Here is a 19,541-nt window from a genome sequence, read left to right on the forward strand (position 1 = left end):
CTAAGATGTCATATCGCATTATAGACATTCAATACCCTGAGAGTCTGCCTTGAAACATAAAAGTACAGTAGACTATCATAATACCATATATAGAAATGTGTATGATATCCACAGATGTCACCGATGTTATTTGGATACTACCATCACCCCCAAACTACGAGACCTCTAGATCCGACATCTAACAATGTGGAGGAGGCTTGGCCCTGTGCCACCAGTTGGTCAGCGATGGCAATGCCTTTGATTGGCCTTGCCTCTCCTCTACGTGAATTGGCCGAGCCATCTTCCTCCTACCTCCTGCTGTCATACGTTGGAATTTAACATCACCATTACATGTGTACCACATCACGACCTTCTTCCTCTCATTGTGTCATCTCATGGCTATGATTGTGTTGAGCTCTTATGCCTTTGATTGTGTTGGGCTATGGCCGAAAAGGCATAGAAAAATGATTGAAACATGTAAAAGTAATGCATAGAATATAGTACTTAGTAATTAGCGGTTCAAAACCGTAGACTTAAAAATATATTATGATAATAAACCCTAAAAATTAAATTATGTCTATGTTTGACAAAACACGGAGCAAACGAAACGTTCTTTTTTAAGCTTATTTAGCGGATCACTAAAACATATTAGCTCCATCGCTTTCTTAAAAATACAATCTTAGGTCCATTTTTTAAAATATTTAATTTATTTCTATAATCAAATCAATAATCCACGAAAATTGTGCTCTCAATAATTTAAATTAAACGGTAATTCCTACCAATTTGGTTCGCTTGTGCAGATGCGTCTATTGCTAGCTGCTAGGTCGAATTGGCCGATCCATACCATGATGGGTCGGCGACGCGATCGAACTGTACCTCTCCTCGTCTCATCTGATCCTGGACTAATTTATGATCGGCGTCGACTCTTTGATTTGCCGTGTCAGTCGTGGTTTGTTCCGGTGATGATATCAGTGGCGATGATTATTACATATCTGATTTGATTTGATGATGGAGATTAATTACGTATCGTGATAACGCTGCATAATATCATTCATTCATTACGTGTCAGTTGCAAAACAGTGGTGATGAGGTCGACGATATAGCGGCAAAGAGAGTAGCAGACGCCGGCCTGATGCAATGCAAGCAGGCAATACATCATTATCTCGAACAAAAGAGAAAGAGAGAAATAAAGCAGACAACATATATATTGTCTAGATAATTGAAGTAGAGGACACGTAGAGGGCTATCTTTCCGCTTACCTAGGAAAAAAAAGACAAACAATATATTTATAAATAAAATATAATTTATAAATAAAATTTTTATATATATGTTTTTAGTGGTCTAAATACAGATGCTAAAAAAATAAATTACAATCAAAAACTAAAAATAATCCAAATTTTAAATTTGAAAATATAAATATCAGATTATAAGTATAAGTTCAAGAAAAGGACGAGAATGATGCACTATTGTTTAGTTGAAAAACTGATTTTTTTTTTGTTAGTTAAACCATGATTTGCTGATTGCAGATACGTTGTAGAAGAAGATCGAGATGACGGGAGCAGAGAGCAGACACACACCAGTTTTTTCTTACATCAGTCTCCAATAATGTTTAGTTCTGCAGGCTCACTCTCTTTTTCGTGATAAAAGCTTGAACTTTAGAAAAAGGACCAGACAAACCCAAGTACGAATAATATTTTTCGTGAACACACTAAAGCACTCCCACTAATATGGCTATCTAGATCAGGCTCAGGATAGCTTAATTAAACTAGTTCGTACATTTGAGGCTTTGAGGTTGCTTCAGGGTGAGATCAACCGCATCTCTAAGTTTAAAATGACCAACCACGAATATAAGTGGTTGTGTGACTAACAATTAACGGTGGTCAAATTTGGATGCAAAATATTATAATTATCTAGAAAACCTCTTGTACTTAGAAGTTACTTCCAGCTTACAAATTATCACTTTGCCCTCATGTTGAAATTACATGTATTTTTTCTTCTTCTGATTTCTATGAGAATAATTTTGCTGCGAATCAGCTGAACCTTGGCAACAAACACATGATCAAGCTTCAGAGCAGGAGAACTCTTGGCCCAGATCAGTGTTGAATAAAACCAACCACCACATGAGCAGCAACCATGGTGGCAGGGCACCCCAAATATAATCAAGCAGTAGCAGAAGAGCCTAATGCTGACCCTGTGTGCATGCAACTTGAGATTGAGAGTACTGCTAGGTTCAGAGAGAAGACATAAGAGCAAGTTCAAGTTCAATAGTATAATCAACTACTACCTCCAATTCATCTATAGCCAATCTAATAGTCAATTTATATAATAGTTAGCTATAAAGCATCAATACATGGTCCCACATGTCATACACGCATTTTGTCTTGGAGCCCGTGTACAGCTGACTATAAATTATTAGTCCACCTCTCTTTTCTTTTCTTTTATCTCTTTAAATTATGCTTATAGCTGGCTTATAATCTGCTATTGTAACTGCTCTAAAATGTGGTCGGGGGCACTTTGCTGCAAATGGGCAGAGCAAAAGGAGATTAAGACACTGACAGTTAGGAGAAAAATGGCTGCATTAGCCCTGAGATGGCGTGGGACAGGCCCTGCCGGGTGGCCTCCCCTGTGGGCAGCATGGACAGCTACTCCCAAACCACTAGTGCTTAGTGGCGACATGCCCTTTTTTGCAGCATCAGGGCCCCCATTTAGCCGTCCCTTTGACATCGGACGGCCGAAAAAAAATATTACTTTTTAGTGCCAACCGGTTTCTATTCTTTTCCAGCTGCTTCGTTAAATTATTGCCGTCAGATTACTTACCTAATATCTATGTTTTCTAAACTTTTTTAAAAAAAGATCCTTTTTCTAATGCATTGCTTAGATCACTCTTTTAAGGCAGCTATATGTTAAGCTTATTTTCTAAAATGCTTAATTCATTTCTCCGATAAAGTAGACAAATTTTCTCGGGCAATAATGCAGTCAGTAATCTATATTAAACGGGGCGCATCATGCTCTGAGCTGAGCCTTAAAACACTTATGAGGCTCATGGCTATAGCTTATAGATGTTAATGACATTATTAAACAGCAATTAGCCTAGTGATGACTGCAAGATTCCGTTTCTATGCTCCTGTGGTGATTCCTTTTTGATGTTTTGATTGTGTGTGTGGTCACCCCTGGCTGATGGATGAAAAAAAGTACAAAAGTTATACTCCATTAACAGCTCACTTTGGCTAGATTAGCAGGAGGGTTAGCGTAATGTAATCTGGGCCGTATCAACTTTGGTGAACACATACCTCACACAATCCCATATTTTATTAGCCACAAACTGGCACAATGATCTCCCTGCTGAGAAAAGCTTGGGCAAAGCCACAGGATTTAAAGCTGTAACCGCGTAAGTGCTTATGCAAATGTTGACAAAATTTGTATCCCAAGCAAACCCTTTTTTATACGCAGCTCTTGGGAGTTTTATAGTCCGGCATCGTTTGACAGTACACGCAGGCAATGCAGAGATCAACCAGATCATCTGAAAAATTCAGATCAGATCGATCGTCAGAGAGAGCCGGTGCAGACGGACGGGCACCAAGTTGCAATATTTATCCGGAATCAAAGGCAGAAGAGCCCATTTGGATTTGATGATGGTTGTTTAGTGCCCAAATCATTCGAGGTTAGACAGAGTATTCGGATCGTTTAGGATCCCTCCTTGTTGCACTCTCTGCCTTTTTTTGCCCCCAACTTCTATTGTCTCCAGAGCAGGTGTCTTTTGCACATGCTGTTCCCTCCCATGGACGAACCGTTTTGCAAGTTACCAATTTTAATTCAAGAATCGAAATCTTATGGTGTGGTTTGTTTAAATCCTCAAGTCCATACATATGATAATGTGCATTCTTAAGTTGGTGTAGAGGTCGAAACTTATATATTTCATTTACCAGAAAACTCTGGATTTTGTAGTGATAATAAGGATCTTGCTAATCGCCCACCTTCTCATGAAATTTATTGGAAAATAAAACTTATTAATTTATGTTATCAGCTACAGAAAAGTTAGGTCGAAAGGCTCAACTTAACCAGAATATGTTGGGGTGTCTCCGGTCCGGTGCAAGTTTGCTCTGTTCTTGTCTGTACGTGTAGAGTACATCAGTACATGTTCAAGATTGATAGGTACCCGAAGAGACTACAGGGAACAAATACATAATACTGATGGTGCCATCTGCCATTCATTCATCTCCATGGACATCGTCAGAGGGGGAAAAACAACACCAATATGGTATCATTCCCCATAACCCCAGGTGGTCCAAACTCGAGATGCCCAAGTAAGTAGACCGTATTCCCTACTCTTCTTTTCAACCTATATTCTCTCATTTTACATCTGCGCGTTTTCCGACCATCTAAACGGTGAGGTTTTTATAATATTTTTCTACAGTAAAGTTGCTTTATAAAATTACAACAATCTAATTTTTATATTTTCTTTAGCTAATAATTAGTTAATTATACAATATTTTGTAGAGATATGTTTTTCGTGCTGGTTTCTAACCCAACTAAAGAGCAGGGTCCAACAACCACACTGGTGTTGGCGTAGACGAAGAAGAAAACTTGGCCCAGTGACCGGTGGCGCGCGTGGGCTTTAAAACGCGTCCCTGTCACCTTGGGTCCTCGAGAACCTCGACGCGATCCGCGACCCGATCACGCGCGCGCGCGGTGCCAGTGTTTGAACACGACGGCCAGAGCAAGGGGGAAGGGAAGAAGCCGACGCTGACACGGTGGCATCTCTCCGTCGGTCGGAGGCGGGGCGGCCCGCGGCGGCACACAACGCTGCCACCCGCCCGCCGCCGTTGCGCCATGCCACCATGGCCGGGCGACGGATCGCTCGCTAGCACGCGCATGCGTCGTCCATAGCTTTGGCGCTAGCCGAGTAGGATGCACGCTGTTAAATCCAATGATCAGAAATGATTTGGTACCGCGAGGTACCGGTACCTCGAGACATTTTTTTTTTGTTATTTTTTGTTAGACCGTAAAATTACTCAAATTTTTATATATGTGTAATTTTGACGATCTATTTTCAGTAAAAGCTGAAAATGAACTATTGATAAGATACTCATGAAATCAACCCTATACTTAAGGTTTAAAAATTTAAATTTTATCAGATAGACGTAAGCGAAAAGGCGAGTCTCTGCGTGCGTGTCGGCGGCACGTGGTGGGCTGGCTTTGCGAGCGAGGGTTCGGAGTTCGGACGAGGCGCGCGCGTGGTGGAAGTGGAACAGTGCGTGGTGCGCCTCCGCTGCCGGCCGGCTGCGCCCCGCGGGGCGGGCGCGTTCGTACGGTCGCGTCGCGTCGCGTGCTCCATCATCTCTGCCGCCCCAAAGCAAGCATGGTGTTGATCAGCCGGGTCGGATAGCTAGCTAGTACATGGGCCATGGCGCACGGCCGGGCCGGCCGGTGGCCGTGGTGGTGCAGCGCCAGCAACCGCGTTACGTACGTACGAAGAACGGTTGATCATGAGTGGCCGGCCGTGCGCGCGTGCGTGCAATCAGGCCAGCCAGGCATGCAGGCATCGGCACGTCGCCGTCGGGATGGAACCCTCCCCGGCCAACACAGTTCTATGGGCAGTGGCCGGGAAGCCATGCAGCTCTGCTCGATCTGGCATGCATGCGTGCCTGCCTTGTTAAGCCACTGTTCCGATCGGTTCCAGCGAACTTTCCTGGAAAAAGATGGGCGTGCAGGCTAGGCCGGCCAGCCAACTCGTGCGTGTGCGTGCGTGCACAGGAGCTAGCTGTGAACCACAGCGATCGATGCTGTCGATGCACAGCATGCAGCACAGGAGCTCCCAATCATGGCAGCAGCGGCGCCTTCCTCGACGGACCGTACACATGTGACGGACTGTTCGGCCGCGTGTACGTACGCGCGCCTCGCGCCATCTCTCCGTGTCCCGGCCGGAGCAGTCGCGCCTCGCCGTCGTGCCGACCGGCCGGTCTCCGTACAGTCGAGCTCCTGCCTCTACACGCGCCATGCACGGTGCGTCCGCGTGGACTCATGCAACCGCCGCCGGCCGGCCGGCCAGCTCGCCGGCCCGGTGGGGAGCGCCGGCGACGCGTTGCATGCGTCTACCGGTCTACGTGGCGAAGCTTCGAGCTAGTTCGCCGGCCAGCCATGGACACCAAAGCCCTGCACCAGATCCACGTAATAAGTACGTACGGCTCGCACAGTTTCCTGCGTGTGTTTCGGGTGTCAACGAAGTACGGCGCTGCGCTGCCAATAATGCCGTCGCTCGCGGTCGCCGCCAGGAAAAACGAAAGGCGGAGGAGGAGCAAGGCAACGCGCCGGCCGGCCAGCTAGCCAGCCTCGCAATCATCGATCGAGCTGATCGATCAACCGCTCAGCCAAGTCCACGCATCACACATGCGCGCCATGCCGCCATGTTCTGGACAAGCCAAGCTAAGCTAGCTAGCCGCCGCGATGCAGACCGCGCGAGCGAGCTAGCGAGCTTGCAGGGAGGGGTAGCTGCGGCGTTGCTGCGCGGGCGCGCGCGCGGCAGCCGGCCGGGCGGCGTGGGCGAGCTCGGCTGCCAGCGCGGCGTGCCGGTGCCGGCGGGCGCAGCGCCTGACGCACGGTTATGGTTTCGGATCATGAGATTCTTGGATAGATCTGTTTGCAGTGCAGCTTGATTGGCCCAGCCCCCAGTGTCCATTCAGGAATTGTCCTGTTGCGTTTCTGACTTATGAGTTTTATGATTGCTCCTAGCTCGGAGGCCAAGAAGAAGATGGCCGTGTCTTCGAGCAAGGGACTCGGGGGCTACTTCGATTAGGATTGTTTTTTTTCTCTTTTGCGCGAAATGTTCCTTCCCTGAGCCAGGGAAAGTGAATGGAAGTTAAATCAAGATCGCTTCTCTTCGAAGTTTGAACATAATTCACAGTGCTATGATTAGGGTTGTTTTTATCGAATCAAATAAGTTGTCACATAAGATACAAGATGATGTAACAAATGATTATATAAAGAAAGAGAAAAAAACATATTTTACATGAGCCATAGTTTCTATATAACATTAAATTCATACATGAATTATTAGTATCCGCACAGTAAGAGTTATGTCTAATACTAATTTTTTAATGATGTGAAGGATATATATCTTGCATTAGAATTGTTCTGAGTTACTCCTACCGAGCTACAACACCATGTAGATGGATTTTCATTACTCATTTGGATATCTATTTTTTTTTCTTTTGCATGTCATATGGATAGTCTTTAACAAATTTCAAAAACTAAGATAAGATGGATTAATACGAGTTACATCAATAATTTCATAGAACATCACAGGGAAGGAGTGGATATCCACTGAGGTTTCTGCCAAAGAAAAATGCTGCCACTGCTATTGTCCATCAATAATTTCATAGAATCATCAGTCTATTCAATTCGTCGAGTGGATCATTCAGATCCTGGGCCAATGGGCCGTTTAGCCCGGTTTCAATGGTAGCAATCCAATTTTTGCTGTCTTTTATAAACAGTTTGACCAAAATCCGATCGTTGAAACTACTAATCTGGAAAAACGCCCATCTTTTGCATTGGAGTCGCTCGAGCCTCGAGCTATCTCAGAATCGCAGGGGACGGCTCAAATCAGCTCGCGCGTCGCCGCGCCCGCAACGCACCACGGCAGCAGGGGATGTAAAACGGTAGTATGAAAACTTTCTGACCATGCCGATACTGTTTTAAAAAAACTAATATAAAAATAATACTTTCTTTTCTCATTATGACTTTATTTTTAGCAATGATTACATTAGAGTTTGATAAAGTAGAGAACATGTATACAGATTAGGATTTGAAAGAAATAGAAAATAAATATATTGGGATTTTTAAAAGCGAAGAATATTTGAGTCTTGAATCTTGTAGTTTTGTTTAGATATACGTGAGATAAGCTAAATAATGAATTCCTTTTGGAGTGGGATGATTATTTTTTCAACCATTTCTGTTTTTAAATTTTAGCTTTTTTTTTAACTGTCACCATCATATTAAAGTTATTACTGAATAGTTAAATTTACATATACGAAGAATTCCTGACCGCTTCCATGAAAAAATAGAACTGATACCGTTTCTAGCCATTTTCATCTCGGGATATTACGGCGCCGAGACAGTGACATGGGCCGGAGCCGCGAGGCAGCCGATAAAACATCGCCGAGGTGAGCCCGTGTGGGCAGAGCGATGGACACGACAGGAGTCGTGAAAACGTAGCAAGTGAAACAGAACGCTGCCTCAGCCTGTAAGTTCAACCAAGGTGGAATAGAAAACGCGAATGTGCCTGTAGCCTAGTGGTTACAAAAGGTTCTAGGTTTAACTCCGTACTGTGTTCTAAAAAAAAAGTGAAATAGAAAACGAGAAAAAAAAGCATGGGTTCTCATGACCATCTGTTAAGCCAAAGTTCTTGACGAGTCCAACTAAGGTATACACCTACATGTGATGTGCTCTCATAAATGAAAGAGTTAAACAGCTCCAGGTTTTCCACCATCACATGGCCCCGAACAGGGTCACAGGCACAGCATCACATTTCCTTCCCAGTTTTAAGGCAAAATAAGAGGTTCAGGCGACCCTCTCTCAGACAGTTTTGATGGTTCGATGCCACTCAACTATGTAGCTTGATCCCACAAAAGTTGCTTATCATACTCTGAGAAATCGATCATGTAGTTCTTCGCCCTGCTTCACATTCTCTATCGACCTAGATGCTATCCAGCCAGTGGCCAATACTTTCCTGTGATCCAAACTGCAAGTCCTGTCACAACACAGAAAACAAATAGACATGATCAGATTTGGCATAGTGAACATATGGGCACTACCACTTAAAAAAAAAAAAAACATATGGGCATCAAAAGAGCCACAGTATAAACTTACAGCAAGCTGAAAATCTGGAGGTGTTCCAAGGTCTACATTGAAAAGATCACATAGTCCATATAGTGGATTCAGGTTCCTGTCAGGCATCTCATTCCTGCCTTGAGATAGAATCGGGCGGTCAGAAGGAAGCAATGTTTCATGAAGGAAGGAATCCAGAACTTCATGACAGTGCAGTGATTCATCCAAGTTAGGTCGGGTCTGAACTGCTTCCTGCACAGCATGAGATTCTCCAGCGCACCATGCAGGATTCCCAGAGTCGTCCTTCAGGCTAACAATAGGTATGTTGGACTCTTCCCCCTCCTATAATAATTCAGAAATCAAAGAACAAATTAAATATTTTGAAATTGCAGATATATGTTGTTATTCATGATCTCTCATAAGGGAAACATCAAAAATACAACTTTCCAGAACATTGAGAATAGTGATTTGATACTCCATTGGAAATAATAATATACAAAATTCAATTAATCTAATTATTACTACAATCTGAGCTATTTTTAGTGATCGGTTGAGTGCAGATCAACGATAACAGAAGTTAGAGTACACTACCTGGTCCTCCAAGACGGGAACATAATTTTCAGTTTCACATGGACTGTTATTTAAGCGACACGGCTGTGGGGTGTTTGTCTTTGGAGTTTTTGGACCAACCCTGGCAGCAAATGCATCAGATTCTTCATCTACATTTTCTGTTTCAGACTTATCTGTCTGTTTACCATTCAACTGGTAAGAGATTTTGGAGACAACAAGTTCCCCATCCTTTTCGTCTTCATCTGCCCCAAGATGGTACTGATGCATCACCCAGTTAGCCTTATCAGGTCTGGCACCTCTTTGTGAACTCTTGTACAGAACCATTATTTTCTTCCAACCTTTTGTAACACCTTTCTCAACTATGGCTTTGGATTTCCCCGTCTTGTGCCATCTCACATGTTCAACAGAAACAATATGATGATCACAGCTACTGATCTTTCGACGCTTGCGCTGACCACAACCATATGCATTTGAAACTCTATGGAAGAAATGACCACTGGTTCCATCTTTCTTCATACCTGTTGAGCGTTGACCAAAACAAGAATTTAGTTATGGATAAACAAATAATTTCGAAAACAGCCAATGGCCATTGCAAATTTGCAAGGCATTAAGTCCATATACCAGGAAGATTTTCTGGATGTGAATAGCAGATCCCTTCATCATTATCTATAGTCGGAATAAATTCATCAATGAACATATGTGGTTTTGAACCCCCAATGCCAATCTTTTGTTCCAAATGTTCAAGTAATTCCAAATCAGAGGGATCAAACTTGACACCAGCAGGCAGTCCAGGCCACTGTATAGCAGCCTGCATAGAATGAAATGCAGCAAAAATAAGAATTCATAACTTCTATTTAATGTGAGCTGAAAGCTAAAATTAACTTCAACTAATTTTATGCATGCAGCAATTCTGTGATTAAATACATGGATGTATTATATTTCCAAAGCCTCAATGTCAATAGGCTCTGAAATTGAGCAAACGATGCCTATTTCTACAATTAAGATAACCCAATCAGTTCATACCTCCTTACTCGTTAGCCATAATCTACCTCTCTCAGCTATTGTAACAATCAACAGATTAATTATGTAACAGAAGCAGATTTCAGAAAAATGGAATGCAGCAAAATTTAGAGGTATATCAATTTTTCTGAAGTATGAACTTAAAAAAGTCTAAAGTGGCCAGCAAATATTGCAGAGTATACTTACATCACTGTTATCAATGACATGTTTGCATTTTGGGCATTCCATCTGTGCTTCTGGACCCAATTCGCTTATTGGGCGACTAGAGCAGTGAGGTGCATTTCTTATTTTCTTAGCAACCCCCCTACCAGTTATAAGCCACGACCTGCAGCAAAACAAGCATGTTGGCATTTGTTACTCAAGTAATTGCAACATTATAATAAAAACTAGGAGTATAGGATAATGTTGATTGAAGCACTCAATTCATAGCATAGTGCTGCTTCTGGGTCAGAAGGATAAGATTTATACGTGCATGCCATTGAGGGGAAATCTTTGTACCATAACTGAGTGAACATTCTGCATTGCTTGTTGGTAAACTATGCGTAGGGAGATGAGTAATAATTTTGATGCTCTGTTCTAAATCCAAACCTTGGAAAGATAAATTTGGGGATAGGCTCAAGTCGCATATTATTAATTAAACTATGTAATACAATAGCGATACAATTACAGGCTGTAACATTTTGTGTTCCATATATTACTTAAATATATGATGAACAATTTCAAGCAAAGACATTAATATTATTCGAACCATAGCAAACTGAATTCCACACTGAGCATAAACAAGTTTATGATCTAAGTGTATAATAACTAATTTTTAGCTCCATACCCTGACCGCACTGCCGTTTGCACTCTGACAGAGACTACAAACGCTAGTGCAGCTGGCCAGCTGACCATTAACCTGACATTCATCAGGAAGCTCACTTGGTCGCAGCTATGGGTGTCAGGGTGTGCAGTTGTGCACGATTGGTTCCTCTTTGGCTCAAATTTGGTGCCTACACTTTTCCAAATTAAAACGGTACCAATCTCACCATGATATTCTCACTTCTTCAGTAAAATTCTGTTTGAGCAACCGTGAGCTGTGAACCCAAGTTAAATCATACTACTTATTTCAAGAACTACTACTATGTGAGCTATGAACCAAAGGACGCTTCGTTGAACCACTAAACATCCGTCAGCGCCCTCCGGGAGAAATACCAGGCAAGCCCTAAAAAAACAGCAGAAAAATGGTCAAGGAACAGGGGGAAAGGGAAAATCACTAGTCACCTTGCCATTGCGGCGGGCGGGTGGACGAGTCCTGAGCCGACCACGATCGCCGGCGAGACGCGCGCAGCCTGACCGAAGCGAGACCACGCGCCACCAGCCCGACGTACGGCTCTCCTGCTTCGCCCTTCCTCCCTCCGATCGACGACGACCAATGCAGCAGCAGCGGCGGCGGCGGCGATCGGTCGGCGCGTGGGGGGAGGCTGCGGCCGCCGGTGAAGCTCCTCGCCTTCTCAGCCCTTGGCTCCCCCCGGGATTCCGGGGCGCCGCCGCCGCAGTGGCGGTTGCCGCGTGCTGTGCTTCGCCTTTGCCTCGCTTCCTCCTTCCTTCGCAAGCAAGCCACACGCGCTCCCCAAGAGACGGAAGAGACAGAGAGACATAAAAAAGGGGAGCGCCAATGCCCCCGCGCCTTCCGGTTTCAGATGGGCCTCCTTCACTTACTTTTTGGGCCCGTAATGGGCCCGGCTGTGAGGCCCGCTGCTACTTGGGCCATGGAAAATCGGCACATGAACACATCGGAATGAGATCACGGCCAGACCATTAGTAAATACAAAATATTACGTCCGTTTCAAACTACAAATATTTCTATGATGTGTAGTAGGGATTAAGGTCAAGAAAAAAGACTATAGTGCTATTTAATATATGAGAAATGGATGAGGTTTAGAGAGTAAGTGGGGAAAAAAATAAAAAGCTCATGTTCGGTTTGTTACCCAAATAAACTTTACCATACAGTGGCATTGCCAAAATTTTGGCAAAGTCAAGCTATATAGGTTGTATTTAGTTTGACACCTTATCAAATTTGAGCATAGTTTTGTGAGTGAAATTTTCTAGAGTTACCAAATATTGGTAATGTTACGATGGTAGGGTTAGTTAGTTTGTTACTTACCAAAATTTCAGCAATACCAATATTTGGAATGATTGATTTTGATAGCAAACTAAACATGCTTTAAGTATGAAATGATTGATAGGATAAGTAGCAGTGTGAATAGTCTTGCAAATACTTAAACTTAGAACACGTTGAAGATGCTAACATATTATGAGTTAGAGGGGTGGGAGTATCACCTTAAAAGGTACCCGCCCCTAGATATTTAAAGTCATTGACTTTTTTATATATGTTTGATTATTTATCTTATTTAAAAAATTTACATAATTAATAATTATTTTATATCATTTTATTTATTGTTAAATATAATTTTATGCATACATAGCTTTATATATTTTATAAAAAATTAAATAAGACGAATGATTAAACGTGTGCTAAAAATATTCAGTGACGGACGGAGTATATCCATCGGTGACGTTTATTAGTATAACCGTACAGTATTAGCTCATTACCTCGTCATGAATCGAGGACGTAGCGTGTGGTGTGTTTGCACGAAACTGAGTGTAAATGCCGAGCCATCTCAGTTAAGTGAGCCTATTAATCTCATCCTTGACAAGTAATAGGAAAAGGGTTGATCTTTCGGTTTTTCAGGAAAAAAAATCCAAATGATACATTTACAGAAGATAAATAATTTACAAATAAAATTTTTATATATGTGTTCTTAATAATCTAAAAACTAAGAATAAAAAGCAAGGTACGACAAAAAAAACCTTAAAATCAACCACCAAATTTAAGATAAAAATTTAAATTTTGTAATAAAAAACGAAAATACCTTGCTAAAAAAGTGAATCCTCTTTCAGGTTAGACTTTAGGCTGCAGGTTTGCTAGCTTTCCGACGATCGCATCACCTGTCGTAAGATCGCTGACACGTGGCAAATAAGGGTGATTGGTTCACGTCTTGACGACATATTTACAATATCAAATTAATTTATAAATAGAAAATTATATTCGTATTTTTAGGGACTTGAAAGATAAAACTGAGAAATAAACTTTGATAGAAAAAGCCATAAAATTAACTAAAATTTAAAATTTATCTTATACGTATACGTCAAAATCGAAAAGACACGGTTATCGGTCGATCGATCCATGTCGCTGTCAGCATGTCGATCGGGAGAAGCTTCTCGTTTTTCCATGTCCAACATTTGACCATTCGTCTTATTTAAAATTTTTTATGATTAATTTTTTTATTATTACTAAATGATAAAATATAAATAGTAATTTATACGTGACTAGTTTTTTAAAGTTTTTATTTAAATTTTTTAAATAAGACAAATGGTCAAACGTTGAACAAGAAAAAACCGAAAAATGAGGTTACTGCTCTGGCCACCCCGCCCGGACCAAGTCGATCGGCCGGGTCGTCAGTCGTCAGGGGTATTGCTTTACAATATTTTGTCAGGCATTTGGTTTCGTCAAGAAAGGAAAATCTAACGAGCTTTTCTTGTTTTTTTGGGTTTGCGTTGCTGCGCCTCGCCCATGCGGTTTGAATGACCCGGTAAGCGTAAGCATCCGTGTCGTCAAACACACACACGCGCGTGCAGCGTAGTGGCTGCCACGGTGGCCACCCGTTCCGCGCGGACTTGTTAGCGTTGGGAAATCGGCCAGTGGAAATGGACGGCCACGCGATCGATGTCGCCCTGGTCGCCGTTGCTGTTCACGGCAACAACAAAACCTGAATACCTCACTGTCCGAAAATAAATTAGATAAATAAATACATGCCCTTTTCACATATATATTGCATATATTTGATCATGCGACGGAGTAACGTGGTGAAAGACACAGCTATAAAAGTGCGTGAGTGGAGTGTAGAGCAACTTTAATATTATAGTCAACTACTAGCTATAATTTATCTATAATCAATAGTTCCCTACAAAACATTAATATATGATGGTCTCACATGTTATATATATATTGTGTCTTGAAGTCCATGTTACAGTTGGCTACACGTTAGTGTTAGTAGTACACCTCTTTTTTCTCTCCCTTCTCATCTCTTTTAAAATATGCATATAGGTGGCTTAAAGACTGCTATTGTACCTGCTCTTAGAAACACGGCTCGAACATCAGGCTTGGTTTATGTGCGACTCGCCAGGAACTTTCCCAGTAGACGTCAGACCGATGATGATAGTACTGTCCTAAAATAAGTCATACCTTATCGTCATCGTCAACGACTTTTTAATACATATTTGATCATTTGTGTTCTTTAAAAAATTTATAAAATTACTAATTATTTTTTATATTGTTAAGTGTACTTTTATGCATATATAACTTTACATATTTTATAAAGAAATTTGAATAAGACGAATTATCAAACGTGTATAAAAAAGTCAACGACGTCAAACATTTAAGGACAAGGGAGTATACAATTTTATCATGTTTGTACTTAGCGTTTAATTATTCATCTTTTTTAATAAGTTATAATTAATATTTCTACTGTTATTGATAATAAAACATGAATAATATTTTTCCTGGATTTATTATTTTAACTTTTTTATAAATTTTTTAAATAAAACAAACAGTCAAGCGTTAAATGATGGATGTAGCAGTATTGATCGGTTCTCCGTGCATCTCACATGGATTATGTTGATTACATCTGCGATTTAAAAAAACGCGTATCGATCATCCTTAATCGCAAAGTAATGTAAAGCACTCGGAAGAGTCAAATGTTCGCTGCCTCCGCCGCTAAAGGTGCTCGTCTTTTCACTTATTTCACTAATAAGCGAAACTACATGTTATAAAAAATAATCTGCAAATAAAATTATACATATATGTTCCTAAAAAATAAATTATAATAAACAAAATAAAAACTAACTTTAAATTTAAAAAATAAAAATAATAAATTTTAATTTATAAATATAAACATAAATAGGACGAGGAAAAAAGATTCGCGATTGCGCAGGTCAAGCCGTGAAGAGAGGACGAAAACTCGCCGCGGCGAAGGCAGCACCGAGCCGACGGCACGCGCTCGCGTCCCCCCGAAACCACACGAGGACGACACGCTTTTTTATCCGCTGAAACAAACAAACAGCGGCCGCCTCCCTCCTCGCCGGCGCCACCCCCACCCCACCCCATGCCGTCCCCGGTCAGCCACGGCTGGCACCGCCGGCCGCCAGCGAGACAGCCGCCGCCACGATCGCCTCGAAATCACAAAACCGAAAAGAAAAAAAAAAGGAATGAATCCGTAGAGACAAGCGCGAGAGACGGTGTTCTCCGTTTGTTTGCAGGACCAGGCAAGGCAACGTGCGATGCTGCTGCCAGTGCCAGTGCGGAACAAAACGTTACTAGCAGTAGTAAGCGCGTAGGATCGGATCGCACGCAAGAGAAAAGAAATGAAAATAGCCAAAAATTTTGCAGCGTGTTTTCCTGCCGGTGTCCCTCTGGCTGAGGTGGACGCCCGACAGGAACAGCCTTTTCCTACCTACTTTAAAAGCCCACAGGATATGCCGCCGCGTTCACAGGTCGCTTAACGGCTCGCACACACTCGTGCTCGACTCGCTAAGAAAAAAAAAAGACACTATTGTTTCGTTAACAAGTCCCGTTGGTGATGGGTTACCCAACTGAACCTGCCAGGCAGGTCGCTGCTCATCGCCAACAATGACAGGACAAGGTTCAACACAGTGGCAGCTCTTGCCAACCTGCAACGGCCACCGAAACAACGTCTCACGGCTGCGTACATTCAGTATGGAGGGAAATTTGTATGTTGGGAGTTAATTGTAGTGTCTACTGTTGTCAGATTTACTGCAAATGCTTCAAATGGGCAACGAATTGGGACACAGAGACACTGTCAAATGTCGGCAGTGACAACAAGATGATCATCACAGAGGGAGTAAAGAAGAGAAAATGATAGTATCTCAGTGGTAAGTACTAAAATGGCAATGTACAACATGAGGTTGGACCAGATCTAGTGTCACTCAGTTCACAATGTACAATACTAGTTTGAGTTCATATATCAATCATGGAGGCAAATGAATAAACTCAGGTGGTAAGCAAGCACACACCACACTCTGCCGAGCTCCCTATGAAAACAAAGCACGCAGCACCCTAAGCATGCGCTATGCTGTTAGGCCTTCCAATTACACGCTACAAAACTATGAACTCAAACCAACCGCTCAACTGGTCGCTCAACTAAGTCAGCACAAATCGTATCAGGTACAACCGCTGTGGCGCGGTGCTCTCCAAAGAGATATCCGCAATGTCCATGCTCATCAGGTCATGATGCAAATTGTAATCCCTAGCCACTTTCCCGCATGCAGTTGCCCGGGAGAAGATACCGGTACTGGTCCATTTTCTCCAACAGATATGCAGGAAGATGAACAGCCGAAAATGTGCTAGGGATTGGCCCCAACTTGGCAATGATCTCTTGGAATGTGTATTCTTCAGGAAGCATGTCGAAAAGATCAGCTCCTTGGCATATCACATGCTGAATCCTCTTGGGGTTCAGGAAGTACTTAAATCTAATCCGGTCAACATGGCTATAAGCTTGCATCTTGAAGACGAAATCATTTATGTACCGGAAGCAAAAGCTGCAGTGCCACCCTGAGTCAGCTAGAAGGTCATCTGTTTGTCGGAAATGTGCATACCTCGTCTTTCCAGCCCGGTATCTGTGTATTGATGCCCTCCAACTCTTGTCGTCAAGGAGAAATTGAAATGAGTAAAGATAGTTCCTGAGCTGGAGATGAAGCACCTCAGGAGTGTCATCGCACCATCTCAAGAGGTTGATGGTATGCCCACTTGGAATCTCATCAACATCAGACATGATCAAAAGGTCATCATCTGCGATTCCAGCAATTTTGATGAGCTGATCAAGAGCAACCCTTTGATATGACTCCTCCACAAATGGGTTCTCCCCCTTCACAAACCTTCCACCTATCATACCATAGGTCAACCGTGATTCAGCAAATTCAAAACGTTGGCGGCTTTCCTTGAAATGGAGATCCTTTTTCAGGCCAGTGAAGGTTGAGTTGGACTCAAGAAGCACAAATTCTGACACATAAGGGCTAAGCTCATGCCAACGGATATCAAGAATATCAAGCTCATTGCTGAAAAGCACAGCATCAAAAACACGGCGTGGTGTTTCCCTCACTTTCCATCCATGCAACTTGCATAGGTTTGCCATCGAGACATTTTCATGGTAGTAGTGAGGTAGCACATTGAAGGGCTTTGGGGGCTTTTCCCAGATCGGTCGAAGAAAGTAAGTCACCTTCTGACCATGAACATATATAATAAATATTAGAGTTGGCACACCGATCAAGAGGATTAGAAGTGCCCTAAAATCAAACCGCCGAAGTGCACACTTCAACCTTGACATGCTCAGAACCCCCTTTGAACCATGCTGCAAATGAATTCAGAAAACAAGTGAGAAATGAGGCTCTATCAATTGAAACCACAAGAAACATAAATGGATGGAGGCACATTCAAATAAGCAGTAAAACCCCATATTCTTCAGAGAACTATTTCAACTCCAATGAAATTTATAACCCACAGATATGTTCAACAGCATTGTTCTACCTACCCATCGCGTTAGCTTATCAGTACAAATTGCTAAAATTCTAAGTTGTAACATCTATCATGATCCAGTAGCAGCAACAGCCAAAAGATACTACTACACTACCTTTGCTACAAGATGAAATGCACGTATTCCTGTAAGAACAGCATATTGGGATAACTGATAGGCATAAAGCAGATCCACCCAAAAAGGAACCAGCTGATTGTTTGTGTGCAAATTGCGATAGAAACAATAGTACGACTATCCTGTAATATTTTTTTCAGTGGCATGAATAATCCCACTTGGGAATTTTGAGGAAAAAGGGGGATACTTCTAACATCCTTGTACAACAGAAAAGAAATATTCCAGGATTAGGCTGGACAACCAATTAGCCCAGCTAGCGAGATTCTACCGGCACTAGAAGCATCCAAGCACGAGAGAAGATTAAAGATTCTACCAAGTGCCAAAGCAATTAGCAAGCTCTCGTGAATGATTATGATTACAGACTCGGCAAATCTCAGCACTAACCAATCCAAAAAAACCGGAAACTTTCTTAGCAACGAGTATCAATCTTACCATTAATCGAGATTGGTAAAATCGAATGGAGCAAGAGCAATTGAGGCAACCGAAGCATCAAGCAATCAAATTTATACTTCTATTCGATCCAAACGCAAAAAAGTATCAGGGGAAGAAAGAAAGAAAGAAAAAAAAACAGGCACCAAGAAGAACGAGGGGGGGCTTGTGCTTTTTCCGTGGACCCGTGGCAATCCAACAAGAAAATCCCACGCGGCGGGAGAGAAAGGGACAGATCTGGGGGGTGGAACGGGAGAAGACGGGAAGACAAAATCTCACCTCGCTGCCGCCGCCGCAGACGCCCCCGCAGATGCCGCCGTCGTTCTTCTTGTAGCCGTAGTACCCGCCGGCCTCCATCGCCGTCGCGGCAAAGGACGCGCGGAGGCGGAGCAGCGGGTCAGCAAAAAGGGGGGACGCGCTAAGCTCCCGCCCGCGGCCCCGCTGCCAATGGTGGTGCGCCCGCCGCGCCGGTCGGTCGGGCTACCGCCGGAGCACGCCCTCTCCCCGGCGATCGCCGGTGGGTGGGTGGGCGGGCTGGCTGGCTAGCCGGCCGCGTGCGCCGAGGAGGGACGGTGCGTGGAGCGGAGAGGAGGGAGGGAGGTCGATGAGGGAGGAGATCATGGGGGGCGTAATTATAGCCGTTTGGGTGGGGGTTGCGGCGGTGAGCTTGCGCGTGGGCGTGGCGAGGGAGGTGGGGTGGCCGTCGCGGTGACTAGAGAAGAAGAAGAGACGGAGGAGCCGGTCGTCTGTTTGTCTCGTGCCATCGTCATATCAAGATTAAAGGCTGGGTTTGAGAGCGACCAAGAAAAAAGACGAAGAAGAATAACGATTTTTCTATGATTATTTAATATGATTCCGGAAACAATTTCTCTGTAATGTTTGTGGGCAAATATATTGTTTAGGAGTTCCATAAGTATGCTTACATAGAACTATGAGAGGGCGATTGTTTAGCAT

At 43.0% G+C, this 19,541-nt stretch overlaps 2 protein-coding genes across 3 annotated transcripts; both read right to left on the reverse strand.

The window, feature by feature from the left end:
- Window positions 1–8,215: 8,215 nt before the first annotated feature.
- Window positions 8,216–11,991, reverse strand: LOC102720860 (NAC domain-containing protein 73). Its single transcript, XM_015833489.2, has 6 exons — window positions 11,656–11,991; window positions 10,579–10,717; window positions 9,994–10,180; window positions 9,394–9,890; window positions 8,845–9,144; window positions 8,216–8,725 (listed from the first exon to the last, which is right to left on the reverse strand). The coding sequence occupies exons 1-6, from the start codon at window positions 11,661–11,663 to the stop codon at window positions 8,672–8,674; spliced, it is 1,185 nt and encodes a 394-aa protein (XP_015688975.1). The 5' UTR covers window positions 11,664–11,991; the 3' UTR covers window positions 8,216–8,671.
- A 4,365-nt stretch (window positions 11,992–16,356) lies between these two features.
- Window positions 16,357–19,322, reverse strand: LOC102714888 (beta-1,4-mannosyl-glycoprotein 4-beta-N-acetylglucosaminyltransferase-like). Of its 2 annotated transcripts, none has more exons than XM_006647384.3 (2): window positions 18,867–19,322; window positions 16,357–17,861 (listed from the first exon to the last, which is right to left on the reverse strand). In XM_006647384.3, exons 1-2 carry the CDS (start codon window positions 18,942–18,944, stop codon window positions 16,761–16,763), a joined length of 1,179 nt encoding a protein of 392 aa, XP_006647447.2. In that variant the 5' UTR covers window positions 18,945–19,322; the 3' UTR covers window positions 16,357–16,760. The 2 variants fall into 2 exon arrangements, with proteins under 2 accessions (XP_006647447.2, XP_015688809.1); XM_015833323.2 differs by lacking the exon at window positions 18,867–19,322 and adding an exon at window positions 18,591–18,839.
- Between the last annotated feature and the right edge of the window lie 219 nt (window positions 19,323–19,541).

The sequence above is a fragment of the Oryza brachyantha genome, chromosome 2 (genome assembly GCF_000231095.2).
Source record: "Oryza brachyantha chromosome 2, ObraRS2, whole genome shotgun sequence".
Lineage (NCBI taxonomy): Eukaryota > Viridiplantae > Streptophyta > Magnoliopsida > Poales > Poaceae > Oryza > Oryza brachyantha.

Coding starts and splice junctions, on each gene's coding strand:
- LOC102714888 (XM_006647384.3), bottom strand. CDS start 18,944: ATGGAGGCCGGCGGGTACTACGGCTACAAGAAGAACGACGGCGGCATC. Junction 17,862..18,866: donor TCTGCGGCGGCGGCAGCGAG/GTGAGATTTTGT, acceptor ATTCATTTGCAG/CATGGTTCAAAGGGGGTTCT.
- LOC102720860 (XM_015833489.2), bottom strand. Junction 10,181..10,578: donor ATGTCATTGATAACAGTGAT/GTAAGTATACTC, acceptor CATTCTATGCAG/GCTGCTATACAGTGGCCTGG. Junction 8,726..8,844: donor CTCCAGATTTTCAGCTTGCT/GTAAGTTTATAC, acceptor GTGTTGTGACAG/GACTTGCAGTTTGGATCACA.